Source organism: Capsella rubella, unplaced genomic scaffold (assembly GCF_000375325.1).
Source record: "Capsella rubella cultivar Monte Gargano unplaced genomic scaffold, Caprub1_0 scaffold_2, whole genome shotgun sequence".
NCBI lineage: Eukaryota > Viridiplantae > Streptophyta > Magnoliopsida > Brassicales > Brassicaceae > Capsella > Capsella rubella.
In genome coordinates, this window is record NW_006238922.1 from 1,235,927 (window position 1) to 1,263,026 (window position 27,100).

The 27,100-nt window shown below is 34.7% G+C and overlaps 7 protein-coding genes and 2 long non-coding RNA genes across 12 annotated transcripts; 7 read left to right on the forward strand and 2 right to left on the reverse strand.

Annotated features, from left to right (window-relative positions):
* The first annotated feature begins 818 nt into the window (after window positions 1-818).
* LOC17894963 lies at window positions 819-2,593 on the forward strand. The gene has a single exon (XM_006300403.2). It carries the CDS (start codon window positions 1,042-1,044, stop codon window positions 2,425-2,427), a length of 1,386 nt encoding a protein of 461 aa, XP_006300465.1. The 5' UTR covers window positions 819-1,041; the 3' UTR covers window positions 2,428-2,593.
* Window positions 2,594-3,892: 1,299 nt separating this feature from the next.
* LOC17896278 (transcription termination factor MTERF4, chloroplastic) lies at window positions 3,893-6,383 on the forward strand. Of its 2 annotated transcripts, XM_023787550.1 has the most exons (3): window positions 3,893-5,439; window positions 5,870-5,919; window positions 6,028-6,383. In XM_023787550.1, exons 1-2 carry the CDS (start codon window positions 4,148-4,150, stop codon window positions 5,883-5,885), a joined length of 1,308 nt encoding a protein of 435 aa, XP_023643318.1. In that variant the 5' UTR covers window positions 3,893-4,147; the 3' UTR covers window positions 5,886-5,919; window positions 6,028-6,383. The 2 variants fall into 2 exon arrangements, with proteins under 2 accessions (XP_023643318.1, XP_006302243.1); XM_006302181.2 differs by lacking the exons at window positions 5,870-5,919; window positions 6,028-6,383 and having other exon boundaries at window positions 3,893-5,735.
* A 1,704-nt stretch (window positions 6,384-8,087) lies between these two features.
* Window positions 8,088-11,093, forward strand: LOC17894007 (ankyrin repeat domain-containing protein 13C). Its single transcript, XM_006300814.2, has 2 exons — window positions 8,088-9,999; window positions 10,610-11,093. The coding sequence occupies exons 1-2, from the start codon at window positions 8,500-8,502 to the stop codon at window positions 10,988-10,990; spliced, it is 1,881 nt and encodes a 626-aa protein (XP_006300876.1). The 5' UTR covers window positions 8,088-8,499; the 3' UTR covers window positions 10,991-11,093.
* An 802-nt stretch (window positions 11,094-11,895) lies between these two features.
* On the forward strand, window positions 11,896-12,557 carry LOC17896284. Of its 3 annotated transcripts, none has more exons than XM_023788263.1 (2): window positions 11,896-12,056; window positions 12,146-12,557. In XM_023788263.1, the coding sequence occupies exon 2, from the start codon at window positions 12,203-12,205 to the stop codon at window positions 12,404-12,406; it is 204 nt and encodes a 67-aa protein (XP_023644031.1). In that variant the 5' UTR covers window positions 11,896-12,056; window positions 12,146-12,202; the 3' UTR covers window positions 12,407-12,557. The 3 variants fall into 3 exon arrangements, with proteins under 3 accessions (XP_023644031.1, XP_023644032.1, XP_006300892.1); XM_023788264.1 differs by having other exon boundaries at window positions 12,155-12,557; XM_006300830.2 differs by having other exon boundaries at window positions 12,166-12,557.
* Window positions 12,558-12,719: 162 nt separating this feature from the next.
* On the reverse strand, window positions 12,720-14,260 carry LOC17894558 (autophagy-related protein 8c). The gene is made up of 6 exons (XM_006300270.2): window positions 14,098-14,260; window positions 13,906-13,964; window positions 13,666-13,721; window positions 13,520-13,572; window positions 13,110-13,228; window positions 12,720-12,975 (listed from the first exon to the last, which is right to left on the reverse strand). The coding sequence occupies exons 2-6, from the start codon at window positions 13,940-13,942 to the stop codon at window positions 12,881-12,883; spliced, it is 360 nt and encodes a 119-aa protein (XP_006300332.1). The 5' UTR covers window positions 13,943-13,964; window positions 14,098-14,260; the 3' UTR covers window positions 12,720-12,880.
* Window positions 14,261-17,138: 2,878 nt separating this feature from the next.
* LOC111832003 lies at window positions 17,139-18,085 on the forward strand. The gene is made up of 2 exons (XR_002835109.1): window positions 17,139-17,601; window positions 17,783-18,085. It is a non-coding gene; the product is annotated as an uncharacterized LOC111832003 (long non-coding RNA).
* A 2,629-nt stretch (window positions 18,086-20,714) lies between these two features.
* On the forward strand, window positions 20,715-22,715 carry LOC111832009. Its single transcript, XR_002835111.1, has 3 exons — window positions 20,715-21,214; window positions 21,301-21,377; window positions 22,160-22,715. It is a non-coding gene; the product is annotated as an uncharacterized LOC111832009 (long non-coding RNA).
* Window positions 22,716-23,000: 285 nt separating this feature from the next.
* Window positions 23,001-25,428, forward strand: LOC17894097. Its single transcript, XM_023787763.1, has one exon. It carries the CDS (start codon window positions 23,056-23,058, stop codon window positions 25,267-25,269), a length of 2,214 nt encoding a protein of 737 aa, XP_023643531.1. The 5' UTR covers window positions 23,001-23,055; the 3' UTR covers window positions 25,270-25,428.
* On the reverse strand, window positions 25,302-26,961 carry LOC17894049 (transcription termination factor MTERF4, chloroplastic). The gene is made up of 2 exons (XM_006301175.2): window positions 25,525-26,961; window positions 25,302-25,375 (listed from the first exon to the last, which is right to left on the reverse strand). The coding sequence occupies exons 1-2, from the start codon at window positions 26,804-26,806 to the stop codon at window positions 25,350-25,352; spliced, it is 1,308 nt and encodes a 435-aa protein (XP_006301237.2). The 5' UTR covers window positions 26,807-26,961; the 3' UTR covers window positions 25,302-25,349.
* Between the last annotated feature and the right edge of the window lie 139 nt (window positions 26,962-27,100).

The window sequence follows — 27,100 nt, forward strand, 5'->3', positions numbered from 1 at the left end:
CTCATGATAAGTTCTACCTTTTACTGTTCCCTTGGTGTTCCAACTAGCAGCCGTGACCATTTTGTGGCTACTCAAGGCTACGAACCTGTGTGTTTTCTTTAAAATTCATAATTTGCAATTTTGAGGATCATTCTATTGGTAAAGCCATGACTCAAGGCTGAATTGATTATGCGTATGTGCTTCAGAACAGCATATATTGGATTCTGCTGAAACATTTTTTAGGCCTAGGATTCAGCAGAGATGAGTTTTGATGATGGTCTCAAGTGCTTTTCTGATATCAGCCTAGAGAAAGCAATGCAGCCAATTCGCAGACATGTTAACAAGTTACATTCAAGATACTGCTCATGTAAAGAACCAGACTCTGAATATCTTTCTCTTTCTGTTTCCCAGTCCAGGTTCCTTTGGACGCTAACTTGATGTATGATACAAGTACAATTCACTGTTTCAAAGTTCTCTGTTACTCCTTGCACCCATATGAATAAGAGTACATTGTTATGATACTGAAACATCAGTGTTCAATATTACATGTGTTTTACTGTACACATTATTGCTTGTCATGTATACTTTCTAAATCTTTCAGGTTTACTGCAGACTAATCAAACTTTTGTATAACATGTTTTCACTTTTCACCACTCTAGAGATTGACAAAGATTGTAGTGTATGTAAAAAGACAATTTATTGATGTTTGTAATTGGTAAAATTTGTAATTTCTTACCAGCTGCAAAAAAAAACTCTTACAAAATTTGAGAATTTTAATAGAGAGGGGTTTTGCGGTTTGCTTAAACCCTAAAGATCTCATTTTTATTAGCCTCCCCCATTTTTTTTTTTGAGAGTCTGGTTCTAAAAGTGAATGAGTGATATGATTCACTTCACTGATCGATGAGTGAATCGTTCCTCCTCGCTCAATTCTAAATTTAGTAGAAATCGTCTTCTGGAATTGAAACTGATAGTTTGGTGGAATCGTTTCTACACTGTGGGATTTGTTGTGCTCTGTTCTTCCTTCTCTTGTGTGTCTGTGCGTAGTTTTGAGTTGCCTTTGTCATGTATTCTCTGATACTCCATGGGAAAAAGTTGGGCGAGTTGCAGAAATGGCGTAATTTGAGATTTGCAGTGAAGCTTGTGCAAAATACATCTTCTTTATCCAATTCCTTCTCCTCTGTTAGTGATGCACATTTGAGTCCTCGAGATGGTCGTAAAGGTAAGAACTTTACAGTCTCTTACCTCGTTGAGTCATTGGGTTTAAATACGAAAATAGCTGAATCGATTTCAAAGAAAGTCAGCTTCGAGGAAAAGGGTAATCCTGATTCGGTTCTGAGTCTTTTGAGGAGTCATGGTTTTACAGATTCTCAGATCTCCACCATCATTACGGACTATCCAAAATTACTTATAGCTGATGCTGAGAAGTCCCTTGGTCCCAAGCTTCAGTTTTTGCTATCCAGAGGAGCTTCAAGCTCTGAGCTCACTCAGATTGTTTCTACTGTTCCTGAAATCTTGGGGAAGAACGCTGGCAAAACTATAAGCAGATACTATGATTTCATCAAAGAGGTTTTGGAAGCGGATAAGAGTTCTAAGAATGAAAAGTTAAGTCAATCTTTGCCAGAAGGTAATAGACAGGGGAATAAAATCAGAAATGTTTTGGTTCTGAGAGAATTGGGCGTGCCTCAGAAGTTGTTATTCTCCTTGCTCATCTCTGATGCTCAACCTGTCTGTGGCAAAGAAAATTTTGAAGAATCACTCAAGAAGGTTGTTGAGATGGGTTTTGATCCAACCACCTCAAAGTTTGTCCATGCTCTTAAGGTTGTTTACAGATTCAGCGACAAAACAATAGAGGAAAAGGTCAATTGCTATAAAAGGTTAGGCTTTTCTGTGGAAGATGTTTGGGCGATGTTCAAGAAGTGTCCTGACTTTCTGAATAGTTCGGAGAAGAAGATAGGTCAGATATTTGAAACCCTGAAGAAGTGCGGACTACTTGAAGACGAGGTCCTCTCAGTGATGAAGAAGTTTCCGCAATGCATTGGTGCTTCAGAGCAGAAGATATTGAACTCCATTGAAACATTTCTAGGCCTAGGATTCACCAGAGATGAATTTGCTATGATGGTCAAGGGCTTTCCTCAGTGTCTTATTTTATCTGCAGAGACGATGAAGAAAAAGACTGAATTTCTGGTGAAAAACATGAATTGGCCACTTAAGTCTGTGGCTTCAGTCCCTCAGGTACTTGGATACAGCCTGGAGAAGAGGACTGTCCCGAGGTGTAATGTAATTAAAGCTCTGATGTCAAAAGGATTTCCCAGAAGTAAACTCCCTCCAGTAGCATCTGTTTTGGTATGTACCAATGAGATCTTCTTAAAGAGGTATGTGAGGAACCATGATAACAAGGAGCTGATGCCTGAGTTGATGTCTATTTTCACCGGAGATTTTGTTTCATAGATTAAAAGGCTTGTCAAGGATTTTGCTTTTATTTTTGAGTATCTGAAACCTTGATTTTAAGACTTCAAAAGCAACTTCAAATGTAAGTTTGAATTGGTTGCCTAGAAACAACAATGCAGCCAAGTAGTAGACATGTGAATGCAATTTATAATTTTAATTTTCTAAATCATCTATCTTCTGAATTTTGGTGGCCTTGTTCATTCGCAACCAATATGGATTATGTATTATCTGATTTCAGGATGGATTTTAGTATCATGTATTAGATTATGGTTTTTTGAACTACAGATATGGATTGGAAGGATGCAATGCAGCTCCTGAGTTCTTAGATTGGTCATGTAAGCATGCATTTTACCTAGTAGTGTTTGATCTTTAGTATTCCCTGAGAGGCTTTAGTTTCACTAAATTCTTTTAAAGTTTCGAGGTTAGAGTCAAAATCTTGCTTCATCTCTGGCATAAGTTCTTGGATCATATGATTGTGGAAGTGTGTTGGTTTTATTATGGTTAACTTTGATTTAACAGCTAAAATTTAGGATATAGTTTACTAATTCTTTTGGATTTTTGTTAATTGAAGAATTGTAAACGTAATCAGTCTTATAGTTTGTTGTTTCCCCCAAATTTTGGTTCTTTGTGATTTTGGATTTGGTAAGTAAACGGATTCTTGGAATAGTCAGACTAGTCACTGAGTTTCCTCTTCTCTGGGAGATCCATTTTCTCAATCAGTCAAATCTGATTCAGAAAGATCGCATTGTCTTGTCACGTCATGTATCCACTGCTTCTCCATAGAGGAAGGTTGGTTCAGCTGCAGAAATGGCATAATTTGACTGTTTCAGAGCTTGTGCAAAACGTATGTTCTCCTTGCTTCTCTTCTGCTGCTAGTGATGCACATGTGAGCCTTGAAACGTACATGTTGATTCATTGGGTTAACTACATAACTCGCAGAATCTAATCTCAAGGAAGGTGAGCTTTGAGGCCAAAGGGTAATCCGGATTCTCTTTCGAGTCTTCTTCATGTTCATAGATTCTCAGCTCTCCAACATCATAACGAGTTTAGCTTCTAAATCTTGCTTATATTAGATGTTGCAAAATCACTTGGTCCCAAGCTTCAGAGTTTCTGCAGTCCTGAGGAGCTTCAAGCTCTGATCTCACTCAGATTGTTCCAAAAGTCTTGGGAATGAAAAGAAAAAGTTTCAAAAAGTCACTCAAGTTGTTGAGATGGGTTTTGATCCAAATACCTCGAAGTTTGTCCAAGCTCTATTACACAGACTAGATCTTTAAATTTTACTGCAAAACTAGTTAAACTTGTGTTCTTAAAACATGTTTTCATTTCATCTATCAATATGAATGAATAATGAGATTGACAAAAAAATTGTATTTAACAAGAAAATTAATTGTTACTTGTAAAATTAATTAATATATTAGTTTCGTCGGTCTTATTTCCGATTTTATATCGGATCTTTTGTTCCGGATTAAGTCCGGATCTCTTTCTCACTTTTTGCGAGTTCTTTCTATCTCTCTCTACATGTTTTTATTCCGTCGAGCTGCTGTTGAAACTGATCGATGAGTGAATCGTTCTTCCTTCACTTCACAATCCGCACTGTTCGTCTTCTCGAATTGAAACTGATAGTTGGGTTTGAGTAGAGTCGCTTCTACACTTTAGGATTTGCTGTGTTCTGTTCTTCCTGCTCTTCTCCGTCTTTTGCTAGTTTTGAATTGCCTTGGTCATGTATTCTCTGAAACTCCATGGAAAAAAGTTGGGCGAGTTGCAGAAATGGCGTCATATGAGTTTTGCAGTGCAAAATGAATCTGCTTTTTCCAATTCGTTCTCCTCTGTGTCCAGTGCTGCTATAGATGGTCGTAAAGGTAAGAACTTTACAGCCTCTTACCTCGTTGAGTCATTGGGTTTAACTTCAAAAGTAGCTAAGTCGATCTCCATGAGAGTCATTTTCGAGGACAAGGGCAACCCTGATTCAGTTCTGAGTCTTTTTAGAAGTAATGGGTTCACAAAATCTCAGATTTCAAGCATTGTTATGGATTATCCACAGTTGCTTGTATTAGATGCTGAGAAATCACTTGCTCCCAAGCTTCAGTTTTTGCTGTCTAGAGGAGCTTCGAGGTCTGATCTCACTGAGATTGTTTCTACAGTTCCTGAAATCTTGGGAAGGAAAGCAGGACAAACTATTAGCAGATACTATGATTTCATCAAAGAGGTTATAGAGGCAGATAAGAGTTCCAAGTATGAAACGTTATGTCAATCTTTGCCAGAGGGTAATAGACAGGGGAATAAAATCAGAAATGTTTTGGTTCTGAGAGAATTGGGTGTGCCTCAGAAGTTGTTGTTCTCCTTGCTCATCTCTGATGCCCAACCTGTCTGTGGAAAAGAAAATTTTGAAGAATCACTCAAGAAAGTTGTTGAGATGGGTTTTGATCCAACAACATCAAGGTTTGTCCATGCTCTTAAGGTTATTTACAAATACAGCGAGAAAACGATAGAAGAAAAAGTCAATGTCTGTAAAGGGTTAGGCTTTGCTGTGGAAGATGTTTGGAAAATGTTCAAGAAGTCTCCTACCTTTATGAATAACTCGGAGAAGAAGATAGTGCAGACTTTTGAAACCCTGAAGAAGTGTGGACTACTCGAAGACGAGGTCCTCTCTGTGATGAAGAGGTTTCCACAATGTATTGGTGCTTCAGAGAAGAAGATATTGAACACCATTGAAACATTTCTCTGCCTCGGATTCAGCAAAGATGAGTTTGTAATCCTAGCCAAGCGCTTTCCTCAATGTCTTATTTTATCTGGGAAGACGGTGACGAAAAAAACTGAGTTTGTGGTGAAGAAGATGAATTGGCCTCTAAAGTCTGTGATTTCAACCCCTTCGATGCTTGGATACAGCCTGGAGAAGAGGACTGTCCCAAGGTGTAATGTAATTAAAGCTCTCATGGCAAAAGGATTGCTCGGAAGTGAACTCCCTCTAATGTCGTCTGTTTTGGTATGTAGCAATGAAGAGTTCTTAAACAGGTATGTGAGGAACCATGAAGACAAGGAGCTTGTGCCTGAATTGATGGCTATTTTCACCAGAAATTGTGTTTCATAGATTAGAAGGCTAGTCAAGGATTTTGCTTTTATTATGAATATTCCTGAAATATTGATATTTTACTTCAAAAAGCATTCTGGTTTGGAAAAATTTAACTTAAATTGTAATCTCGAGTCTCTGTTCTTATATATTGCTAAGTTTGGTAGCCTAGAAACAGCAAAGCAGCCAAATAGGAGACGTTTGTATCCAAACTATATTTTTGCTGATTTTTTTTTTCTAAGTCATTTATCTTCTGCATTTTTGGTAACCTTATTCGTCTGGACTCTCCAAAATTTACACCCAAGACTTAAACTTGGATCATGTAGTGTCTGATTTCAGTATCATGTGTTGGATCATGGTGTTTATGAACTGCAGGTATAGATTGGAATGATGTAATGCAGCTCCTGAATTCTTGGATTGGTCATGTAAGCCTTTTTGACTCCATTAACCTGTACCAACCAACAAGTCTTCACATGGATCTTGACAATTCAAACACTCAGCAATTTACTCACTAATCCCATGGATCTTGACAGGTTCTTGAGGGTGAATCTAGTGGCGTATTACACAGTTTTCAAAGAACCATTGTTTGGTCTGTGATTCTCATAGAAGCACTAGAGAGACTGAGAGAGATACAGAGCAGTCACCATTGTCGCATATGTACTCAAGTCAATGTAGGTCGTTACTAGCCCTGTTTTCAGAAATGTGAGATTTTTTACTTAAAACAGACACAACTTTGATCTTTAGAGGCTGACCCCAAACGGTGTCGTTTTATGTACAGAGTCGATTAGATTAAGAAGACTCAGTTTTTAAGGTTTAAGACTTGATTTATTCGATACTTTAAACGATAATGATATTAATTATATAATAATAGAACCGGATTGGTCGGTTAGAGGGAGCAAAAGTATATATTAGTATTATTTCTTTTGTCTAGCAGATTGTAAATTTTTATTCTGTTGCAAAATTTGCATTTGGTCACGACAAAGCGATTCTTTTCTCACTTTTCTTTATCTTTTTTTTTTTTTTTTTTTTTTTGTTATTCCTAAAATTCTTCGTATCGTACGTTGTGTCCTATAAATAAAATTAAATTATGATTTATTAGATCATTTACACAAACTTTTATTTGATCATTTATTTAAGTGAACAGTTTTAGGTAGCACAGCTAATAACACATTAAAAGCTTATAGTACTTAATACGACCTTTAATAAACAAACTTATACAGTTATATACTTATTAGCTTAAATTAATATATATAAAAAAAACAGTTAGAAAGTGAATTTGACGTTTCAATCCATGAAAATATTAGTAATAATAATGAATACACAAAATTAGTTGTAACAAAATTCTAAACCGGCAAAAAAAAATTAATTGCACTTATAACTAATATTTACAACTACTATTAATTTTATTTTGTGAATGTCGAACTACAGTTGTATTAAAACATATATATGTATACGCATAAATATATAATGATATAGTTTCGACAACCATAATAGAAACTGATAATTGTTTTGTTTTGTTTCATCATTAGTAGTCAACTCATGAGTCATGAGTCTCATGACTATAATAAACTTTGACATGTCAAATAATTTTGTTTTGAGAGTAATTATTGAAATTTCCTTAGTACATTTTTCAACCTATCATATCATCAGATATAATCATATTATGATGTACTTTTTTGTAATCTTATATTACACATTTTTGTGATATATGATTCTAATTTCGAATTTGGTACTATTTGATGTTTCAAAAAGTTATGAATTATCGACTAACGAATTTGGTGTTTTAGTGTTTGGCATTGCTGTTTTTTATGAAATTAAATTTGTTTTGATAACTCTAAATTTTTGATTAATGATTAAAATCTTGTTTTCTTTTACTATTTTTTATACGAATGTGGATTTATTTCAATATTTTATTAAATTTGGATCAATATAAAAGTTTTTAACTTTGGTTCATATGAAAAAATGTCTTAACTCGATCCGATACCAAAATATATTTCGTAAATTAGGTATAACTTAAAACTATTCAAATATGACAAATATTTATCTAAACTCAATACGAAATTTAAAATTATGTTAAAGAATCCTATATTTCTAAATATCCTACTTGAATCCTAATGGATCTATACCTGATAACAAAAGTAATGCATACACAACACAAGGAGTGGTTGGAAACAACATTCAAAATGGTGAAAAAATTAATTCCACAGTGAAAATATTAATTGCAGAAAACAGAAAACATCTCATAACGAATATTTATAGCTATTAAAATCTTTGTAACTGTCAAAATAGTAAATTACTCGTATTAAACGTATATCACAAATGTATTATCAATATTGAATAATGCTAATATATAGTTTCGACAACCATAATAGAAACTGATAATTGTATTATTTCTATTTTATTTTCATCATTAGTAGTCAACCCATGAGTCATGAGTTTATATAATAAACTGTGACATCTCAAATGATTTTGTTCCATATAGTAATTATTAAAATTCCTTATTTAAAATCATTCCAATATTTTTTCAACCTATCATCATATACTGTTATGTTACCTTTGCTTTTTACAGTACAAATTTCTGAAAAAAAATTAAAAACACCTAAAATCCAACAAGAATTTAAACACAAATAGTGAAAAAGACAAAAAAAAAAGGCCAAATAAGAAAAAAAAGAAAAAAAAGAAAAGAGTACTGACAAAAAGCCCAGAAATATCCTTATTACGACTCTCTTCTTCTCTCACGCCTCCCCAAATAAAGAGACCTTCCAAATTTAATAATAAAAATAAAAACGTAATTTAAAAAAATAAAAAATAAAAAAGGAATTAAATTCCTCACCACAAACTTCGACTTCTGTAACATCCCATTTCCAAAAACATTCCGTTTCAGCTTCAATCGAAGAAGACGAACTCTAACAACAACACGAATAAGAAGAAGAAGACGACGACGAAGACGAAGACGAAGAAGAAGAAGTACATTTTTCGATTACTGTTGAAGCTCGCCGTAAACTATGTCTCGGCCTTCGTCGGCGTCTGCAATCAGACCTGAAGATTACGCTCACAGTCCAGTTCACTACGCCGTCGTTTTGGGAGATCACGGCGCGCTCACTCGTCTTCTATCCTCGTTACCGAAGCTTGGAGATCCGGAGCAGATCCGAACAGAATCCGACTCACTGAGTCAAGAACGAGTCGCCGATCAGATCTCCGCCTTGGTCGACCGTCGCGACGTTCCTTCGCGCGAGACGCCGCTTCATTTAGCGGTTAGACTCGACGATCTTTTCGCGGCGAGGGCGATTTCTTCCGCCGGAGGTGATATCTCGCTGCAGAACGGTTCTGGATGGAATCCGTTACAGGAGGCGTTTTGTCGCCGGAATTCTGAGGTTATGAAAGTGCTTTTACGGCATCACCACCGTTTAGCTTGGTGTAAATGGCGGCGGAGGTTGCCTCGTTTAATCGCTGTTCTCCGTCGTATGAGAGATTTTTACATGGAGATCTCTTTTCACTTCGAGAGCTCTGTGATTCCGTTCGTCGGGAAAATCGCTCCCTCTGATACTTACAAGATCTGGAAACGCGACGGTAACCTCCGCGCTGATACGACTTTAGCTGGTTTTGACGGTTTGAAAATTCAAAGAGCCGATCAAAGCTTTTTGTTCCTTGGTGATGGTGATGAGTCTCTAGATATTTCTCCTGGATCTTTGCTTGTACTGAATCGAGACGATCGGAAAATTCTCGACGCTTTTGAAAGTGCCGGAGCTCCGATAAGTGATTCCGATATCGCCGGATTCTGTTCTCAGTCGAGCTTGTACCGTCCGGGTATGGATGTTACCAAAGCAGAGCTCGTCGCGAGAACGAATTGGCGGCGGCAAGAGAAGATGGAGAACGTCGGAGAATGGAAAGCTAGGGTTTATGAAATCCAGAAAGTTACATTTAGTTTCAGATCTCGGAAAATCGTTACCGGAGATGGAAGCGAACAAGTTTTGCCGTTAGAGTTAGACGAAGACGACGAAGGTTTCTTAGTAGCTGAGAATCCCAGTTTTCTAGCTCCGCCGCAACGGTCACAGAGACGACACAGTAGCTTCGTTAAAGAAGACAGAGATTATATCTCCGTCGGGAGAAAAAGCGTCGACGTTTATCCCTCCGCCGCGCGACCACCACAACCGCCGCCGCAAACTCAACCTCCGAGAAGATCAGTAACTCAATTCCAACCACCGAGAAGATCAATGGCTCAAATCCAACCACCAAGAAGATCAGTAGCTCAATTCCAGCCACCGAGAAGATCAGTAGCCATACCTTCAACGGTGTCTCCAGTGAATCCTCCGCCGTCTCCTCAGATCAAAGAGAAGGAGTTTGTGAAAAGCTTACATCCGTCAGTTTGGTTAACGGATCAGTTTCCGTTAAAAACAGAGGAGCTGCTTCCGTTACTTGACATTTTAGCTAACAAAGTCAAAGCCGTCGCCAGAATGCGTGATCTTCTCACCACCAAGTTCCCGCCGGGAACTTTCCCAGTCAAGGTAACACAAAAATGGCAATCTCGTAATTATCTTTAATTTCTCTGTTTACATTTTTTTCTCTAAACCATCATATTTTATACCATATGTTTAAAACTTAAGTAATTTAGTCTAAAATTAAACCTTAATCCTAAACCTTAAACCCCTAGGAACTATAAATCTTCACAAAAATTCTAAGCAAGTAGTGTAAGTTATTAATTTTGGAAGTATTAGCCTATTAGTATAAGTTTTAAATTTAATTTTTTTTAAAAGATTTTTTATTTTGGAAATCATTAAAATCACTTTTGCTGATTGTGTTACTCTTTTTGGGCACTTCCTAAGCTAAAACATTACGACCGTTATACCTAATGGGTCAAACGAACTTACGTGGCCCGTTCGGATTGGGTTAGTCATTGTCAATGGAACGCTGACGTGACAAGATCACGGATGGGTCACGGAGGAAGAACCAAAGCTTTTGCTTTTTTTTTTTTTTTTATAAGATCTCTCTAAATTTGGGAAATTGTGCTTTTTTTTTTTTTTTTAAACGCAAGTCAAAATCTTTTAGATGATGATTATGAAACTTCTTTACTTTTATTTTATATGCTAAACAAAGATCTCTCTTGTGGGTTCACAGCTGTCGATTCCTGTCGTCCCTACGGTCAAAGTAGTCATCACATTCACCAAATTCGTCGAGCTTCCTCCGGCGGAGACATTCTACACGCCACTCTCTAGTCCAAGATTCCTCCAATCAGCTACCTCAGCCGGTGAAGAAGGCCAATCAGATGACGAAAAACCCGATGCTCGGAATTCGATTTCTCGGCCTTCGACTTGGCTGAGACTAGGAAAAGGCTCACAGCGACGGGTAGAGGAGGAAGAGCAGCAAACACCTGACGACCCGTTCGCTATACCAATTGGGTATAAATGGACAAGCATGAGTAATAGTAGTAGTAATAGTAATAAGTCAGGTAATAGTAAAATGAAGAAATCAAAGTCTACTAAGAGAACTAATAAGTAGTTTTCTTTACTATTTGAGGAATTGAAACGAATATAAAATCTTTTTCGTTGTAGATAAATCTGATATTTTTAGTGATATAGTGAAATTTGTTGTCGTAATTTTACTATACATTTTTTTTTCTCATATGAACAAAATCAAATGCTGTCGTTTTTACTCTTTTTCGTCGGTCATGGTCTAAAAGAGTTCTTCAATAATAATAAAAGCTTTCAAATAGACCGCACCAAACTAAAGTTAAAAAATAACTATTTGTTCATGCTTTATTATTTACGGACTAACATTTATAAATACAAAACTACTTTTTTTTTTTCTTATAGCAAAAAGAAAAAAGAAGCAAATATGTTATTCTGATTTTGGTTATTCTTTTGATAACCTTAAGTATTGTGTACTAAACTTGGAAGTGATGACTTTTGATAAAGTAATCACTGAGTGTTTCTGCTTTAGGTTACATAAGACACATTTCAGACGTTTTGGATTACATTCCATTCCAACCTGGCTTTATGTGTATGTCTATATATATCCGATTTCTTAAAAGAATTGATAAATAAAGTTAACTGAAAATATTACAAAACTTTTGAATATAACTTGGAATTGAAGTTTATAGATTTATAATGACAATTCAAAATCTTCATAGGATTCATGTGAAGAAAGTAAAATAAAAACAAAAACAAAAACAAAAAAGAAACATATAAAGAACATATATAAGATGGATATGTCACATGGAATGAGACATACATATTAAGATGTCTAACATCTTATGCTTCATACCTAAATATTCCAAAAACAATGTTTTTGCTTTGCAAGTCGGAAACGAACAAACTTGAGTTTACTAAAAGTGCTTTCAAAGACAAGATAATATAAGTTAAACAAATCTAAAGATTTTGAACCCTGAAGAAAGAAAAGGACAACTTAATTCAATAATATTATTTTTGTTGTTTATAGATTAAAAAAAAGAACAAACACATCTAGCTACTATTAGTCTCCTTCATTCTCTGCATTATCAGCTCATATTGCTAAATCAAAAAATCTGTCTTTCTTCTCCAAAGAAGACTTCTCAACCACATTAGAGGTAACTCTCCTTTCTCTTTTATTTTCAAAGTAGTTGTACATCATTAACATTATTCATTTTCTTGTTTGTTTATCTTTCTTTGATTGAAGAATTTGAAGATTTTTTTTAGGACTTTTTGCATTGCGAAAAGATATCACCATAGCGATATGGCTAGTGAAGCACCAAGTTGGGCGGATCAATGGGGAACCGGAGGATTTGGAGAGATGGCCGTTGATGAGAACACCAACAGCAAGAAAGATGCAGGAGGTAAGAACTCTGGCCAAACCAAATCGGCCAAGATTGTTGATCTCATAACTTTCAAGTGGGTGAAGAATCTTGTCCATAAGAAGAAGAAAGACTCTGATTCTTGAAATAAGAAGAAGAGAAATCTTGAAATCTTGAAATCTTTTTCTCCTTTCGAAAGAAATTGTTTCTTTCTAAGATCTCAATTTTATCGTTGTATTTAAATTTGTTTATTTGTCTATGAGTTTCATGTGATATGAGTTAATGCGTTTTGGTGCATCCCACGATTGAAAGTTTTTGTTTTATATTATACAACATGGCTCAAATCTTCGTTTATATATCTTAATAACAACTAGTAGGCTTTCACTTATAACTATTTGTTGTTTCTTGAAATAGTCACACTAGGTTTTTGGCAAACTATATTGGATGACACAAGTTGTGTGTCTATAAAAGTATAACCCAAACTATAGAACATAAAATTCAAAGCAACATTTACATTAATAAGTCTAAAGTAGTGTATGGATTAACTTTTGCATATTCATAGTCATAAAAGAGCTTATAATATATACATAAACACACAAAGGTGGTAGTAGTAGACACACTTAAACCAAACCAAAGGTGTTCTCTCCACTGTAAGTCATGTAGAGAAACCCATCTTCGTCTTTGTTCTCATCATAGATTGCAGACATCATTGCAGCTGCAAAACACATCAACAACAAAGCATTCATCATTGCTTTTAGTTTGCAGCTAAGGTGAGTATGCGCAAATCACTATTTTCTTGAGAGTGAAACAGACATAAACCAGTTTTATTGCTAAGATTTGTGTGTTTACCAGTTGGAGGCAATGTGTTCTTCACAAAGACAAAGATCGCCTTTTCAGCACTCAGCTTGATTCTTTTACGGACAACATACACAAATTGTCCCACAGTTAGATCAGCCGGAACAAGGTACCTGAAAATCCAACAGCCAAAAAGTCACAGATCAACACATATCCCTGATATAAAGACTTCTTGTAGTCTAGAATCAAGAGAAATCTCATTTTGGGCTTCATACTATACAAAGATACAGTTCTCAAAACAATAGTTCCTTTTGATTCCATTAGTAAAATGGATTCAGGATATCAATACACTAATCAATCAGAGAGAGTGGAACAGTTTCTTTTCTTTAGATTATGAAGTGTGTAGAACTCATAAGTTGCCAATAAGAAAGAACACCGTAAGAAGAAGAATGATCATTACTGACTTTTTCTTGTCAATGTTCGGAACATCACTTCTTTCAGCTCTCTCTACAATCACCTGCAACATATATACTTCCTCTCTGTTTAAAAGCTAAACCGAAATAATTCACACAGAGCAGAACAAAACAAATGATAAACAAAAAAACATTACTGGAATCCTGTCTGGATACTTGTCCCTGATCCGAGAAGCTTCAATTTGTCTCCTTTCTGACATAACAAAACCCCCAACGAATGATCAAAGAACATCAGTGATTGATTGATCAAATCGTAGTAATCAAAGTCTCTATCTTTTCAATCAAAGATCCTTACTTTCTAGTAATCCACTAAACAAAGCCTTAGTTTTTATACATGATTCCATGAAAGAACCAAGAAGGATATAAAAAAAACTTACCCAGTGGGTGTTCCAACTTGAAAGAGCTATTAGCCATTGTGATTTAAGAATCCGAATTCCTGAAATCGAAATAAAGTGAACACTACGAATTGAAATCTGATTCACTAATCAAAACTCTCGAATTCCTGAGATCGATTGATTGGAGAGAAAAACCAAAAAAAAAGAAACAAACCCAGAGAGAATCATACATACCAAAGATTAGGGCTTTTCGTTTGACTGATGATGAGAATCAAATGTAGGAAGGATCAAAGATCGATATTGTTTGGGTTTCGTGTAGAAAACTGAATTAGGGTTTCAAGATTTGTAAACTCTTCACGCAAAGTCTGAAACTTTCGTCCGAGTTTGGAACTTATCGTCATCATCGTTCACAATTTGTTGCCATTTGTTCTTTCTGCTGCTGCATAACCGGAAATTTTGTACCGGATTCTGGTTTAGAATAACATTCGGTTCAGATTGATTTCTCTTTGCCGCGACTCATTTATTTTTTTGTTCTTTTAAACGATATAATTTATTGTTTCCTCATAAAAACAGAATTTTTTTCCTTTTTATTTTATTTTGGGTAAATTAAAGCTTAAGTTTCTAGAAAACAGATTACTTTAACTCTGTTGCCTTCTCACCAGATCCGGGTTCAAACCCGCTCCCTCTTAAAGAGAGTCGTATAATTTGTAATGATGTCAAAAAAAAAAAAAAAAAAAAAAAAAGATTACTTTAACTTTACAAGATACGATCAGAAGTTGAAGTTAATACAACCTATACAAGTATTGCACTGTGCAATCCAATTACTTAGCTAAGAATTCTAAAACTAATTAGAGTTGGTCATTTTAGTTAATGATATTTTCTATGATCATTTGAGTAGGATCGGGAAAACATTACATTTGATTTGAATTTATTTGTAGATAATAAATCAATGAATAGACCATAAATTGTTGGTTTGCAATTCTATCTTATGGTGTTTTATTGTTATTCATTTCTATATTCTATATGTTTTCGGAATTTGACACATATACAAAAGAATACCACAACATGTGTTTTTGCTAATGCGATGATGTGTCTTGATACGTTGATGTTTATGTCTACAATGGCTATATGTACATGTCTTGTCCTCTCTTTTTAATACGATTTATGATATCTAGTGTGCACCTTTCTGGGAAGAAATGTGTCACATACACTTTTGATTTATGATCTCATCCAAGCTCGAAAAAATTATTGTGAACAATGTCTCAAAATTTTTACTAATAAAGTTTGTAGTAGGTTGGTACACAAATATAGTTAAAACCACAAATTCTCTTAAACTGCTAACATGTTTGTCGACTAGACCTGCGTACATCATATACATCTATATATATTCTATAAATATATATTATTTTCCTACAAAGCCACTTATATATGTTTTTTTACTCGGTGTAATGTCTGCGATAAAGATTCTCATACTGCTTAATTGGAACGGATGATCTATGAGTAACATGATAAAAAAAATTATCAATAAACACCATTCATCAAAAGTTTAATTTGCATTAAGGACGGGATACTAGATCATTGTATAGAGTGCAATTTTTCTAAACATATTGTTTTAACTGATGACAAAGAACTTTTAAGAAATGTAGATTTTAAGTCTTTTTCAAGAGAAGTTTCCTGAATTTAGTTTGTTATTCATTCTTTATTCTTTAAATAGTAAATGTGATAGTAATTAGTTCTTAATATTTATTATTTTTTGGTCTAGCAAGTGATATATTGGTTTAGAAATGTTAATTTTTTCTTTGTAGGTATTCTGTATAGCTAGTTGGTTTTGTTAGGTAAAGTTTGAATTCATTTGTTACGTCAATTACAATTAATTTATATGCAGAAAAAGAATCATGGGAATGAATAAATTTCTGGATCATTGGAATAACTTTTTCTTGTAAATTATTCATTCTAAAATTATTCATTCTAATGAGTAAAAGGAGACTACACTCATGAAACGGTTTTGGATTTGGATATAGTACAACGGAATAATTCCAATATACTATATCTGAATCTAAAACCGTTTCACGAATGTAGTCTTCTTTTATTTGGAGACAAAAAATGAGGGTATTTAGAAAAATATAACCACCAAAATAGGTTCAAAAATTCAAATGGATACTTTGGGAGTCGCGGAAAAAAGCTCACCAACATGCCTTTCTCTGTCGATCCTTTGTTACTTCTAATTTACAAATCGATCTATATGGTCGTCTATGCATACATAGTTTACATGTCTAAGTTACGTTCGTCTTGGACTAATATTAAATTAAAGAAAGAAAGATGTGTGAGACCAAACCAAACATATTAAATTAAGAACAACAAACGCAGCTCATGCACAAACTTCATGTGGTCATTGTTTCCGATATTTCGTCGAGGCGTTACAAACTTACACATGCTTTTAGTACATGCAATAATACGTACAATATTATTTCATAAATATTGGCTCTCAGTCACATGTTACATGAGGCCATGGCATCTCGATTATATCAAAGATATAAAACAATTAAAAAGTTAGATAAGGTAAAATATAAATTAAACCGCAGAAGTCAAGTTTTTTCTTCTTAATACATGTTCACGTTTTCCACCTAACAAAACTTGTGACATACACATATATCTTTAGTTAGAAATATATGTGATGAATCATATTGAATCGCCAACTGCAATTCCAATTACGAATTTGCAATAACTACGTGGTCATACTCTTATATATATAGACATATCCATCACCAAAAAGTATATCATTTTCCATGGGAAATTAAAGTCAGATTAGGTATATACAGTATATGTATAGTGATCGATAGATTAGATAAGTTATTGTAATATATATTGTGACGTTTACAACAACTTCATCGTAATTTTTTTTTAATCAATCGAATTTATATAAAACTGTTAATACATGAGAAAGTTCCCACCAATGGCAATGTTAAGTCACATTTTATGATTTGTTTTGTTTTGACTTGTAACTTGTTTTGCTACCTCTATAATGGTTTAGCTGTTTCGTAGCGACTACAATAAATCAAAAACTAGCTGTTAATCTAATCATTATGAAATTCTTGGAAGTGGTTCAATTTTTTTAGTAACGGCAGACCTATTTGATTTGAATAAGAAAATATAATATCTATATTTTGTAACGTTAAGTATTTCTTGAAAAAAAACATATTTATATACTTTTATTATTTTCACAAATTAAATACAACCAACTTCCTTTTTGTTGTGGGGGTTGTTGGCCTAATTCAATGCTTGTTTTTTCTCTTGTCATTTCATCTTCAACCCTCTTCGTATTTATAATCTCCTAAACATACTCTGCAAAACCAAGAAGAAGAAAAAAAACATTGCAATAGCTCATGTTTGTCTTTCTTTTCATTTCCATATCCGCAAAATCAAGTTATTAAGGAAACAATGATTTCAGAAACCGGTTTAAGAGTAAGTACACGCCTCTTGTTACCTAACCTATGCATCAATTCGTGTTCAATCATATACTTGTTTTGATTTCTTCTCTCTTTTGGTTTCCCTTATGGTTTGGCTCTTTTGAGGTAGAGTTTGGTATTGGGGCGCTATTGGTAAACAAAGACGAGATATTGGTGCGGTTCAATCAGAAACTTGTACTCTTTTTATTTTAGAGATCAGTTTGTTTGATTGAGCCGTGCCAATATCACGTGTTTAAATAAAACTCCATGTTAGCATATATGTATAATCAAGGTATGTCCATATTGTTTCTTTCACTTTCTTGTTTTGAACAATAGCTTAAAAAAAAAAAAACAGATAAGGTTATATATATATATATATCAATGGCTGTCGTCAAGGATCACGCTCTTTCTTATGTCACTAAGAGAATATTATAAGAGTTTTTGATTATTTTTGTTTTCATCTTTATCTGCAGGCTCTTAACTTCGGATAAACAAGAAAAGACAAGAAAACTCAAATACATTTTGCGAGAAGATATTGCTATATATTAGTAACAATGATTTATAAAGAAAATAAGAAAAGCTACACTGTAGTGAAATGTTAAAGAAGTAGAACTGCTTCTACAATAAAGTATAAACTAGTTTAAAGAGACTAATGTATCTCACTTTTGTAAAAATGTCCGACTAATGAAATTTTGTTGTATATTTTGCTGAAGTTCTGAGTTAGTTTATACTCTTATTCGACCATGAATGAAATGTGTCCATATATTCTTTGTTAACCATAATGTGATTAGACATATAACTTGTTCCACTATAAAACTATATTATATGCGAAAAAAATCTCTAAATAATAACATAACAAAAACTTATATTTTCGGGTTATTTGTTTTTTTTTCTTTTTGTCAATTTACATATCACTATCAGAAATATTTGATTTTATTACATTGCATAGAATTTATCTATTTACGGACGATTCCATAGTTCTTTCTATTTATATACCTCCATGCATGATATACCACTTTATAGTATGTAAATAGACTAATAGAACTTTATAATATACTAAATTATGATGAACGGTTCTACACCTAGAACCTCTAATAGAACTTTTACGTCCATAAGATGTAAAGCAAATGCTACTCAATGAAAACCGAATTCCAAAATTGTGGTTTAAGATCAAATTGTACAAAATAAAATGAGAATTTTTGAAAAATGCCATTTTTGGTGTACTTCTTTTTAAAAATATCCAATTTTTTATCTGTTTTCAAAAATATTTCTTTTCAAATATGAAAAATTATATAGTTTATAAGGTACATCTAGATCATCATTACTACAGGGAGACTCAATCCAAATATTTAGAGTTTAAAAATGTTCTAAACGACATTTATAAGGTTTTTATAAGGTTTTTAAAAGGTTTACGAAGTTTATATGGTCTTTATATGATTTTTAAAAGGTTTTTATGATATATATATAAATTTACACACATATAAAGATAATTCGTGTATATATAAGCTTACACATATTTTTTTGATAAATTTCAAATTTTTAGTGACTTTTTGATAAAATTTGAAAGAGAAATATTTTTAAAAAGTGGCATTGCAAAAATGATAGTTTTGAAATCCCAAATAAAATTTAGATGAAAATTAGTAAGTTGTATTTAACATAATTTTTTGTATATCTAATAGACTAGACGTTTATTTTCTTTAGAAGTATTAAATTATTAACGAATGATAAAGCATACAGTATACATGATATATACTCAAATATGTGAAGAGATAGATCGATAGATACGCCAAAACCAACAAAAACCTGCGAAGTGGTCGCATATCTTTAATGACATATCGCAGAATGCCCACGAGCTTTAGGACCAAAAACCTTAAATTTTTGTTTTTGGCTTGGACAGATTAAATGAGATGGGTCTACTCTTATATATCGACATACAAATCTCTATACATATATTACATATCTATAGTCCAACAAAAATGGATATTTATAACTGATTTGAGTCATAATTCTCATACTTTGTTGATCTTAATCATCCTAATGAGTAAACACATCTACTAAAAGATCGTAAGAACATAATATATCTCAGCTTTGTTCATCTTGTAAGCAATAGTTTGACAAAAACTACCCAAAGCCTAGAGGTAAAACAAACAATTCCATAACGAACAAAGTAAAGGAAAGTGAAAGATACCAAAAGAGAAAGGAGATAGTGAGTGACAAAAGAGAGAAATAAATGAGGGAAGGGGAAAAAAAGGGAAAAGCATGTGGAAGAACATAAATGAATTGGGCAAAAACAATAAAGAGCTCTGTCTCTCATAGGACATACCAAATGTTACCCCAATGGTTCGTCTCTATCTCTCTTTCTTTCTTCTTTAACTTCATTTTGTTTGTTTTTTCCAAACCAAACAGTCAAATTAGAATCAAACTCTCTGACTGGTTGTTCATTCATTTATTCAGAAGAAGACATAATTACAAAATTATAAAAAAAAATTCTCCATTGTTTGGTTTCTTAATGACTTATAGTTTATCTTAACTAGTTTTGCATAGTTTGTTTCAAAATTATGTCAGCGTAATTCTATATAATGATCGAGAAATATAACTTATCGTAAGAGCATCTCGAGTGGAGTACTTTAAGAGAGAGACTAAACAAAATAAACTAGAAAACATTAAAGAGAGAGAAAGAGCACATTGTTTAAAACGGAACCTTTAGAAACCGTACTAAAAGAAAATGGGACACATAGCAAATTTTCAAAAGTTGAATTATTAAAAGAAAATGAAAAATAAATAAAATATTTTTTTTTCTATTTAGTACCTCTCATCGGTGCACACCGCTCGAGGTGGTCTAAGTTACTTATGTTATATATTAGCGCTCACATAGGCGATAACATCGCGATAAGGTATGCCAATGTTACTTAACTCTAATAAGTTATTAGCTATGTTACTATTTGCCTAAAGACTCTTACAATTTCCATCCACATGTCTAAATTAATCTTGAAATGCCGATAAATATATAAAAAGGTTAATATACTGAATTGATAACTGAAAAGCATGATTCATAACTGAATTGATATACTTTGAAATATCATCATAAAATGTAGATCTTAGCTTGAACATTTATTTAACAGATTTGTCTGTTAAAATCTAACTTAAATTTCTCTTATGGTTTGAATAATAGTTGAAATTAAACTTGTGAGTGACTGCATAAAAATTAACCAATGTAAATTTTCTAGAAAATCAAATAAAATGACTAATTAGGTAATGAATATCAAAGGATAAATTAATTAAAGAATAAAAAATGGGTTTGCGTGATAGAGCCGTTAATTATAACACAACGGTTAGAAAGCCACGCAGCGCCGCCTATAAATACACAAACTTCAAAATCTTCTTCATTCTTCGACACAGAGGAAAACAATCATACAATTCGTATACTTTAAAAATCATAACTTTTCTTACAAGTTTGACGAATTTGTTCAGTGAAATAAAGAACGAGAGAGAGAGAAATGGTAGCAGAAACTGAGTTTTCCGGTGGTTCAAGAAGTTACTTCCGCCGTCAAATTCTCTCATTTCGTCTCCTTTGGTAAGTCTAACTCGTTCGTATTCTCCAGTTGTTCCACATGTTTAAAGCTTCGATTTTTCTTATGGGTTCTGAAATCGATCGTCAATAGTTAGGAGTTTGATTGAATTGCTTCGTATTAGGGTTCTTTTAAAGATGCTTTTATAGGATCCGGACATGATGTTTTAGATCTCTTAAGGCATAGAAGACCCTTGGTTGTGTTGTAGGTTATGCATAGCGTAGACGAGGTAGGTTATGCATGATCGATCAGTCCATATCTCTGTTTTGTTTTTTGATAAAATAGGTATGTACCAACTTGTCCGAGTACTAGACCATATTCTACTCAACTTGTCAGGTATTGTTTCAAACATTCTATACTAAAGATTGAATCTTTTTTGCATAATCAAACAACTTCAGTGTTCCTGATCATCACTTCAAAAGCCTTGGTTGTGCTGTAGGAGAAACGAGGTAGGTTAGGCATGATGATTGATCAGTCCATAGATCTGTTTTGTTGTCAGGTAACAATTCAAAACATTCTATACTAAAGATTGAATCTTTTTGATAAATCAAACAACTTTAGTGACTTGATCATCACTTCAAAGTTCAAGCATTTGTCGATTCAGAATAAAAAACACTTTCTTAGGTTATTGGTTTGGAATCTTATTGTGTGAAACAATAGCTATACTTATGCGGAAATGCTTCCACCTTGTCGGACTCTCTTGTGTTTACAAGCTTTGATCACTTCTGATCTAATGTCTTGACAAGATAGAGCAGAGGAAAGTGGTTTGTTGAGTTTCTTGGATAGTGTAGCTTTGGGACTATAAAGACTGTAAACCCTTTTGTTTGATGTAATATCCCTCCATTGTAGCTCCTACATGACTTTCTTCTTACTCCATAGTTTCTATTTTGAAACCATGTCTCTATAAGATCTTTAAGGCTTTAAGAAGATAACTTAATTAATAAGACCCGAACATGATTCTTGGATGTATTAAAGCTTAGACAAGACTAGCACTGTTTATTTTTGTTTGCATGTTGTATGAAATATGATTTGCTTGTTGTCTGAGACTTGAAAGCTGGTGATCTTAACTAACTAATTGTAAATATTGTGTTGGAGAAGCCTTGTCTGTAGTTATTGGATGTGTTAACATGAGTACAAGACTTTGTCTTCACTGCTTCTGTTTTCCTTTGTTGCTATTCTCAACTGAGCTTGTTCTAAGCCATTTAGTGTTAATTGAATGATTTAATCCTTCTGATCGCATATGTTTTGTTCCAATGATTGCAATTTTATTTTGGTTTTCAGTTATGTGTATACCTTTATAGGATCTAAATGGAGACTGGAGGGCCAGAGAGATACATGGAAGATGTTCTTGCGCATAGTCATAGACATTTTATCTTCTCATGTTGGGTTTCTTTTTGAATTGCAAAAGCTAAGCGCTTTATATGCGGTTATATATCGTTGCCTTGCTACAGTCTAAATGCTCTTTTAAATCTGTAACCTGACTAGATTTCAAGTTTAGCTTTTTGATGGACCAGAGGTCGAGAAGCATCAGCTCACGTACGACAAAATCCCATTAGGCTTTTCTTTGAAGATTAGCAGTTTCAGACTATGTGGAAGAAGTTAAGCTTTGGCAGACAAATCGCAGCATTAGCTCTTCTTTTGGTATCACTGCTTCTTTGCCACTCGATCTCATTTTTTCAAAAGGTACATGTTTCATTCGTTTAGTTCTTTACTTCACTTATCATCAGTCTTTAATTAGGATCTTAAGTCATTAGTGTTCTCTAGTTATAGACAAAACTGTTGCCTTCTAGTATGAATATACAGAAAAGTAAAAACTGATGATGGTTAAGGCTACAAAGGTAATGGGACAATATGTTGATTTCCCCGTCAGAGATTGCATGCACAAGGAAACAGGTTGGATCAGGGTTAAATGGAGATAAGGAAAGCCTAAATATGTTTCAGGTACAGGTAAGCCTCTCTATAAAGAAGCCTATTATATGTATTTAATATGGAGGGTCGTGGATCTGAGTTGGTTGGTGATAGCATTGAATTCATCTAGCACTCATGTCCTAATAGCACTCACCATATAGAGAGCACTGAGTTAATTACGAAAGAAAAAGAAAAAAAAAGACAAGAGGAGAGATCATTACTCATTACTCAAATATCTTTTGTTACTCAAATACTCTCTGTGCAGCACTATGGATTTGGAAGGGGAGATCATATCAGCCATTTTTGAACTAATATCTATTCAGGATCCTTGGGAAGTTCATAACAGGGATGCGAACGCAGAGATCATTGCACTCATTATTCAAATAAGCTATGTTAGTAGCTTATTATGTGAGTATGCCATTCCCGAGTCAGAGCTCATGTTACTCATTACTCAAACCATCTCTATCTACAACTCTATGGATTTGGATTCTCAGCCGGAGCCTCTAAGGAAGCTCATATCATTCATTGCTAAAAAAGCAGATCTTGACAACCATATAGATCCTTTGTTGGAGCAAGATTTGGAGGTCTTGCCACTCTTTGGTAAAACATTAAGTCTTGAGCCAGAGCTGGAGCTCGTATCACTCATCCGTAGAATAATCTCCCTTGTCATCTCTATGGATCCAAAGTGGAAGAAACTTATTTCTCTATGCCCTCAAGTAGCAGTAAGATTGGAAAAGGGAAAATTACAAGTAGATAAAGAGTTCTTGTGGGGAACCAATTACAAACTGTGTTGTTTCCCTTTGTTCTGGCTCAAGTTCAGGTCAACAGGAGAAGACGCTTCACATTTTTTCTGTAGAGGTTGCAATGGGAAGAACCATAATGAAAGTAACAAGGCTCCAGTTGAGATCAAGCACCCTCTTCATCCAAGACATTCTCTTCGGCTTGCTTTGTTGCAAAAGTCTCATGAAACGAGACAGTGCTATTGTTGTGATGAAAGTCTCCAAGAGCTGTTCTATTATTGCTCAGCTTGCGACTATGGTATGAACATATCTTGTGTGGAGAAACCACCAGTCTTTTCTTTAGACCATTCGAAGTGGCATGAGCATACTCTTGCTCTGTTTCCAAGACAGAGTCCTTTTGCTTGCAGCCTTTGTTCCTTGACACATACAAGCTGTCCTTTCTATGTATGTCCCCCTTGTGACTTTGTGGCTCATCAAAGGTGTATCAGCTTACCACGTCTCATAAGGATTTCTCGCCATCCCCATCGTATCTCTTTCACCCATTCTTTTGGTCAAGGAGATTGGTCTTGTTGTGTTTGCCGAAGAAAGATTGACAATGATTACGGAGGTTATTCTTGCATCAAGGACGGTTGTTCATATGTGGCTCATTCAAAATGTGCCACACAGAAGAATGTGTGGGATGGTCAAGAACTCGAGGGGATACCAGAAGAAGATGAAGAAGTTGAACCGCCGTTTGTGAGTATAGGTGATGGAATCATAAAGCATTTTAGTCATCAACATCATCCTTTGAGACTTGATGAGAACACGGGTAGAGACTACGACGTGAATAAGGTGTGTCAAGCATGCGTCATGCCAATCTATTCGGGTAACTTATACTCATGTATGCAATGCAAGTATATTCTCCACGATAAATGTGCAGATCTTCCTCGCAAAATGCATCACCCGATACATCCACATATGCTCACTCTAAAAGGAGGGTCTCAGGGTCTTGTGGAACATAGTGTGGATCCATGTTCAGCTTGTCCTTGGAAATGCAAAGCTGGTTTCTTCTATGAGTGTGAAAAGCCGGATAAAGATGACTATCTTTTTAGGCTACATGTGCAGTGCGCCACAGTTTCTGAGCCACTAGTCCATAAGAGTCATAAACATTCTTTATTCCTAACATCCAAACCAGGAGAGCAAAGAAGGTGTTCTGTTTGCAAAAAGTTGGAAAAATACTCAACAAAAGAAACATTCAATTGCATTGAGTGTGACTACTTTGCTTTGTGTTTTGGATGTGCTACTTTACCTCAAGAAGTGAGGTATGAGCATGATAAACATATGCTCACTCTATCTTATGGTGAAGAGACAAGTACCATGACGTATTGGTGTGAAATTTGCGAGCAGAAACTAGATCCAAAGGAGCGGTTTTATACGTGTGGCGAGTACTGTTGCGTCACCTTACACATTGAGTGTCTGCTCGGGCAGGACTTATACGAGAAGCCTGGTTCATCTTGGATAAGCTTCTCCTTCAATGGAGCGAAGATATGTGTTCAGTCCAACAACCATCATATGACTCGACCTTCTTGCTCTTATTGCAAGAAGCGTTGTCCACACAAAATAGTTTTGGAGTCGTCTGGTTCTAAATTTTGTTCCACATCTTGTGTTGGTTGTTTCTTGTCTAAGAAGGTGAACACAGCTGGTCATCGTCAATATGTACAACGGATGGGATACGAGGATTATGAGTTCTCAGCAATGACGTAGAGATTTGTGGAATCTTGCTCGAGTTCCGACAGTAGAGATTAGTGTTACTATTAAGTTCAGTTGTATCTGGTTCGATCAGCTCAATTGATAATAATACGAAACATGTAAGGACAAGAAACTATTTAGCAATCAACATGTTTTATTTAGTTTTTGTTTCCTTAGACACTAGCTTTTTTTCTGCTTCACACATAAGGCATCAAAAAGAAATGACCAATGAATCTAAAACAATGCCTAACGTTGCTCATTGTACTACGTGATCAGTGAGTGAAACACGTTTTCTGGAGAAGACAGCGATTAACTTAGGCACGAGTCGCTTGTCATCATGATTCAACACATACTTGTTTAAGAAAGCTCGATCCGAGATAGCCAAGGCAGACGGCATTGGAGGGTGTTCACTTGCGAAAAATCCTTTTGAGATGAGAACTCTGATTACATTACACCTTGGAACAATTCTCTTCTCCAAGCTGTATCCAAGTACCACAGGGTTCAAAACCACAGTCTTTAGTGGCCAATTCATTTTCTTCACTAGAAACTCAGTCTTCTTCTTCACTGACTCTGCAGAGAAATTAAGACATGACGGAAAGCGCTTGACCATAAATGTAAACTCGTCTCTAGTGAGTCCTAGGCCTATAAAAGTTTCAATGGAGTTTGCTGTCTTCTTCTCCGAGAGTCCAAGAAAACATGGGAATTTCTTGAACATAGCCCATACATCTTCAACAGATAAGCCTAAGGTAATATAGAAATTGACCTTTTCTTCTACTGTTTTGTCGCTCAATCCTTGAAAAACGCGTAGAGCAGAGACAAACTTGGAGGTAGTGGGATCAAAACCCATCTCAACAACTTTCTTGAGTGATTCTTCAAATCTTTCTTTTCCACATACAGGTGGAGAAACTGATGTAAACAAGGAGAACAACAACCTCTGAGGCACGCCCAAGTCTCTCAAAACCGATATATTCCGGGTTTTATTCTCCTGAATACTACCCTCCGGCAATGAATGACACAACTTTTTGAACTTGGAGATCTTATCAGCTTTTATAATGACTTTGACGAAATCATAGTATGTGCTGAGAGATTTGCCTGCTTTCAATCTCAAGATTTTAGGAACTTTTGAAACAGTCTCAGTGAGCTCAGAGTTTGAATCTCCTCTTGACTGCAGATACTTAAGCTTGGGAGCAAGTGATCTCTCAGCATCTAATATAAGCAATCTAGGATACTCCCTAACGATGCTAGATATATGAGAATCTGTGAAGCCATGACTTCTCAAAAGATTCAGAACAGAATCAGGATTAACCTTGTTCTCCAAACTGACTTTTCTTGAAATCGATTCTGCTAGCTTTTTAGCTAAACCAAGTGAATCAACAAGGTAAGAGACAGTAAAGTTCTTCCCTTTTCGACCAACTCTAAGGCTCGCGTCATCAGCACCACTAGCAGTAGCAGCAGAAGATAACGAATATTCTAAAAGCTTCACTGCACATCTCAAGTTACGCCATTTCTGCAGTTCAATAGCTCTTCTTCCATGGAGTATCAAAGAATACATGACAAGACGCAATGCGATTACCACAACTGTGGCTGATCTTTAGTGTTCAAGAATCTGCAATCTCCGTGGAAGATGAAGGCGATCTCTAATTTTCTAGGGTTGAATTCTGAACCGGTTAAGGACACAAATTGGTTTGATTGACTCTAAAAATTGGTTTACTATTTGGTTCTTCCATCGCTCCATTTGATAAACTTGTAATTAGGAACGACCAACTCACAAAACTATAACTTTTCACAAGTAAATCATAAATTTTCGAAATTGAAATTAGAAATGATCCAACACTGTATTTTTCAT